This window comes from Aulostomus chinensis, chromosome 22 (genome assembly GCF_037954235.1).
Source record: "Aulostomus chinensis isolate RoL2024-O1b breed Wild chromosome 22, RoL_Achi_v1.0, whole genome shotgun sequence".
NCBI lineage: Eukaryota > Metazoa > Chordata > Actinopteri > Syngnathiformes > Aulostomidae > Aulostomus > Aulostomus chinensis.
Genome location: NC_141341.1, coordinates 17,069,010 through 17,074,615, shown reverse-complemented (window position 1 = coordinate 17,074,615; position 5,606 = coordinate 17,069,010). Strand labels below are relative to the sequence as shown.

General features: G+C 47.9%; 1 protein-coding gene across 1 annotated transcript; it reads right to left on the bottom strand.

Annotated features, from left to right (window-relative positions):
• Window positions 1-209: 209 nt before the first annotated feature.
• myclb (MYCL proto-oncogene, bHLH transcription factor b) lies at window positions 210-4,974 on the bottom strand. The gene is made up of 3 exons (XM_086194118.1): window positions 4,759-4,974; window positions 3,370-4,077; window positions 210-1,958 (listed from the first exon to the last, which is right to left on the bottom strand). The coding sequence occupies exons 2-3, from the start codon at window positions 4,031-4,033 to the stop codon at window positions 1,174-1,176; spliced, it is 1,449 nt and encodes a 482-aa protein (XP_086050244.1). The 5' UTR covers window positions 4,034-4,077; window positions 4,759-4,974; the 3' UTR covers window positions 210-1,173.
• Window positions 4,975-5,606: the final 632 nt, after the last annotated feature.

Below are 5,606 nucleotides of genomic sequence, written 5' to 3'. Positions count from 1 at the left end.
GCAAAAGAAAACGTGTGACAAAGTGGCTAGTGTGATCAATGTTTCAGTTAAGTGTTTTATTTCTCTTTCATAATCATATAATCATTTTTATTAACAAAAATAGAAGCTTTTGAGTTATCTTTGAAAAGCCAGCAAGCTTGGACGCCGGTTGAGGGCGCAAGAAAAAACTAGGATGAGTATAGTACACAGCTCTGGTTTTGGTTTGGAAGGGGCTGTACAGAGATGGGGGGTGTGTGGGGGGGTGCTATATACACACACACACACACACACACACACACACACACTACGTCCAACAGGAGGACCTTGGACAGGCTTCTAGAGCCATTACACCAAATGAAAAAAATTTTTACAAATTAAACAACAAAATCAAAGAAATACAGTTGTAACCTCTTTCCAAAAGTTGGCATTGTTGCTTCATTTCTATTGAGCCATTCTTTCTGATTATTTCTTTTTGTTATTAAATTGCAGCAGACATTCACCTTTGGCTGGTCTCCATGGCACAATAATAATCTTTTTAAGTAGACGCTGCATGAAAGTAGTCTGCCTGCAAGGGAACATTTTATGCAAATAATGCTACAACCGACTGTGGCTGCAGCGTTGCCGTCTTCATGAAGGCAAAGATGCTAGCAGCCCAGTGCAGTAGAGGGGAAATGTGTGTGTGGGGAGGGGGCTAGGCAGGGAATGGAGTAAATGACATATGAAGGATAACAGAGCTGAATTCGACAAAAAAAAGGGTACATGTCAGGAGGAACTATGAAGCAAGGAGCCATAGAAGCTGTAATTTGACAGAATCTGACATCAAGGGGCCCCTTCAGTCTGGTAAGAGCAGAAAGAAGTCCGCAGCAGTTTCACTACCATCCTCTATCAACAGGAAGCTGCTAGTTCAGAGGGCCTTCCAGCAGCAAGCTTGGGGTAATAAAACAGTAACAGAGGACACGTTCATCTGCCCAAAGGATGCCACAAAGATCAGACCCTCGCTTGACCAGCCTCATCTAGCACTCAGAAGCTAATGTGCAAACCACAAAAATAAACAGGAACAACAACAACAACAAAAAAAATCCACCCGCACTATTCCAATATGATCAACGCAAAGTGAACATTAGTGTCTTTTCTCCTTCATATCAGTCCTGCAAGTGTTCAGTGTCCATGTGTGGTGGCAGTCACCGCCGCTGCTCAGGATCGTTTCAGCAGCGCCAGCCTCTGCAGCAGCTGCACCTTCCTGGCTTTCAGCTGCTTCCTCTCTTGAGCCTTCTGTCGTTCGCTGGCATGCAGTTGCTGCAGGTACTCCGTTGCCCGCGTCAGGATTGCCACCTTCGGCGTTTTGGGGCAGTCTGCTAAGCCCGGGATCTCATCACGCAGCGACAGGAAACGTGAGCGCAGGTCATTTCGCCGCTTACGTTCCAGGAAGTTATGAGCCTTGCGTCTGTCTGTGTCCTCGCAATCGGAGGACTGGGGGCTGGAGAGGTGAGGGAGGGAGTGAGGCTTTGATGGGGAGCTTTGCGGATGGGATGGCGAAGATGAGGAGCAGGGAGGAGACGAAGGCGATATGGAGGAGGTAGGAGAAGAGGCGCTAAGGTTAGGTGACTCTGACCTGAGTCCAGCCATAGTCACATGAGACCTTCTATTGTCCAAGTTAAGGGGGGCGTGGCCTGGCCGAGGCTGGTGGTATTGGGAGATCTGGTGCGGCTGGACAGCCTGAGCGGCAGTGTCCTGCCGCACCCTCTTCCGGGGAGGCTCAGCTGATGACGGGAGAGTGTCTGGAGAGGGCGCAGCATAATTGTGCTGCTGTTGGTGAATAGAGATGTGAAAGCGCTTCATGCCGGGGTCCAAGGGGTCTGCTCTCACCGTTATGGTCACAGGTTTGCGGGCGTTGACCAGTCGACGAGATTTACCTTGCTGCTTGTGCTCCACTGTCACCACATCAATCTCTTCTTCATCCTCATCTTTGTCATCATCATCTGAAAGGACAGAACAGAAAACAAATGACTTAATTGTTAAAAAAAAAAAGGTTATGACATCAAGAGACAGCTGAGATGAGAAAGACATGTCACATGATAAGTGTGTGAGGCGCCACACTGTACGCAGCCAATTACATGCTGCTGGAAAAATGACCACATGAACCTACATCACACTCTCACTCAAACACGCCGTGAATCATCACTGCATTAGATCAACTCCCCTAGCGGAAATCCCCTCTCTTCATTCATGTGGTGGGAGTGAAGACGAGCAGGGGAGGGAGCTTCAGTTAAAATGCACTTTAGTTGGAAATCAGCAACTCTTCAACTAGGGAAAGCGTGCCCGGTAATACTCAACCGCAGAAGGCTTGAAACCAATTTGCTGCTCTATTTACTGGAGAAGGGTGTTAAAACAAGAGGAAATGTCTTAACTTGATTCCCGCCAAATGATAAGACACGGGGGGGATCTTCAGTGCTCTTGTAAATTGAAACACTTTTAAAGTAACTGCACCTTAGATGTGACTGCAAGTCATCCCTATTTGAGTTACACAGAGTTTCTGAAGGAGGTGTACACGCGCTCATGATTTATAACGGCCTGTATATGAAAAGATTACATAAACAAATAGAATTCCTTTGAGAAAACATAAATACTTCTTAATTTGAACTTAGACAAACATTGGCTCCCTCCGACTGCTCAGTCGCATCTTTTTAGCTCAAGTTATCCGCTGATATGCCGTCTCTGAAAGAATTCTGAAGACCTATAACTGACCCACTAAATGGCTAATCTTGCTCTATTCACAGCCCGGGCTGGCTAACACCAAATCCACCCACTGACACAATTGGCGCTGCAGCCTGTTGAAGGCAGGAATGCAGCAACAAGTTCTCTTTGTAACATTCCACACACCATTATGCATGCTTCAAGTTCAACATCACATGGTCGCCTACATACCAAACCCAGTCATAAGGGTTCAGGGAGTGGAAATGGGGAAAAAAAAAAAAAAAAGGTCTCCAGTCAAGGAAATTTTAGGCTAGACATAACTAAAAGAAGGTTTTATTTTCCCTTCATTCCGTCCCTGTTACACAAAGTGGCTCTCATGTGGAAGCAGAGCCCGGCATTGCGGAGAGGTTATTGTTATCATTAGTCAGCCTGGAGGAGCAGGGAGAGGGAGCAGCTGGTCTACTGGAGTCTGGCCAGGGAGCAGATGTTTTAATGGGCGTGTCACTCTCTAGGCTTCAAGCATGTGTTGCATGCACCAAGGTAACGCATTGCAGTCATGTGCCACGCCAGCTCCTCGATCCAGGTCATGCCTAAGAGTAATACTAAGACCCCCCAATCACCCAAATAGTCCCACTGTGCATTTAAATGATAATATTCCAGATTAAAAGATCACTCCAAAAATGTTCCTTAACTGACCTGATGAGTCGGTGTGGGACTCGGAACCAGAGGACACTTGTTTCTTACAGCCGCCGGTTAACGGGAAGGTGAGTACGGCAGCCGGGTCCACACAGTCCGCCACCAGACCTCCGAGGGTCGGCGCGTCGGCGGCAGGGAGCCCCTGTACTCTCGCAGGCGACGCCACCGTAGCTGAGCCCTTAGAAGCAGCCCCAGTCCCGGGACAAGAGGCGCAGCGCTCCCCAACAACTCTCTCCAGCTGCTGTCCGGCGGAAAAGCCGCTCCACATGCAGTCCTGGATGATGATGGAGCTCAGGTTCCCGAAGGAGTCATTAGTGGTTGTCAGTTTACAGGGCAGGTCCTGCTGGTGCTGTTGCTGCTGCTGCTGCTGCTGCTGCTGCTGCTCGTCCTCCTGCCCCAAAAACTGCGACACCCACTCCAGCTTGTCCCCAAGAGACGGGCACAGCAGTCCGACCCTGCCCGACCCTTCCACCGCCCGGATAGGGGACATGGGCGGGGTCGGCACCAGCTCGAATTTCTTCCATATGTCCTCGCTGGGGGCTGTAGACTTGAAGAAATCTTCATCCGGGTCGTGGTCGTCATAGAAATAATGTTGATAGTGGTCGAGGTGATCCATGTCCCAGTTTTCATAACGAGGCGCGGCGTTGGAGCTAATGCCCGGCATGGGGGCTGCAGGCAGCGGGATGAATCACTCCCTGTTCCCTCTGTCTGCAGAGAGAGAACCATATTCTCATCAATATAATCACTCCCCTGTCTGTCTGTCTATCCGTCTGTCTATCTGGGGGTGCCCTCAGGCTGTATGCATAATGCAGCTATTTAGGATGCATCACACTGACTAATTATATTTCCTTTACATCAAAAATATCCCTCTGCCTTCACGAGCAGGAATCCTCCAAAGGAGATGCAGCAGCCAGGCTGAGTACCTGAATCAGAACACGGTGTGCCAATTAAGGCTGAAACGAGCCAAGCGCGCCGAAATAGCGAATAAAGTGCTTCAAGTTAAAGTACTGCTGAGAAGTTAAGTTTCGCAACAGTGTTTCATTACATAACAGTTTTTTAGTAGTATGACATAGCGAGAGTGAGGGCGGGGGTGGCGGGGGGGGGGGGGGGCTCAACTGCAGAAAATAGCGAGATTAATTAGATTGAAATAGATTAATTGGTCAGACAGTTCCTGCCTGCATGGACCCGCTCAGACAGACGCGTGGATGTCAAGGCAGGTTATTCGGTTTCTCCTCAGTTCAACTCTTCATCAATCTCAAACAAGTCAGCCGCGACTTGAACATGACGCGACAGTAGCGAATTTATTAAGCAACAGACGCCGGTAAACTTGCCCGCTCATTATCTTCTATTCTTAGTGTTATGATTGGTGAAGCGAAATAGGAGTTTTACCTGCTGCTGACGATGAAAAACCTGCCCGCGTCTTCATGAATACGCGTTGTGGAAAAGTTACGAGTCCATACTGCAGGGGGGAGCCCGGCGGAGTGATGCTGTCGTCGCTCCGCTGCTTGTTCCCGTTGTAAACACTTGTCGGGGAGTCGGTTTTGGTCGCAGTCCTAGCGTTCAGGAGGATGGTCAGGCTTTGGCCGCGGTCACTATCTTTGCAGACTGCTGCACTATATGATCCGGGGGAAGGAGAGTTGGCTATTATGCATAAAAGGCGGGGCGTAGTAGAGGAGCCACGCCTACTGTTTAAAGGCGCAGTACACTCAAAACCATGCTGCCAGGGGAGTATGATTTCATGAGATGTTTTTGCTTTTGCAGTGATTGTGCAAAGTTTTAGTGTTGTAAAACGTGGTTGTAAAAAAAAAAAAAAAAAAAAGAGATAAAAAGAGACAGGCGCGTGTGTTTGGTTGTGTTTCCTTTGAACTGTCAATATCACATTTAAGAGCCTGCAATGATGGTCCTCCCTGGTGCCCAAACTTTTTGCCTTGGAGGGCAAAAACTGAAACTCAAGGGGTGGGATTTTTTTTTCCTCAGTTTACTTGTGCCTAACTGACATCTCCAGCAGTTTCATTCTGCTAGCTGGGATCTGAATTTTTTTTTTTTTTTAAAAATCCAAAAAAAGAAAGAAAGTGATTTGATGTTAATTTTTTCCTCAACATTACTGACACAACTTCAGAGTACCATGAATACAAGAAAATGGTCGATACTTAGTCATTTATTACTTTTTGATTCTTGGGAAGTAGGGAAAAACAGCCAACCCCCCCCCCCCCCCCCCCCAATTAATTACTGTATCT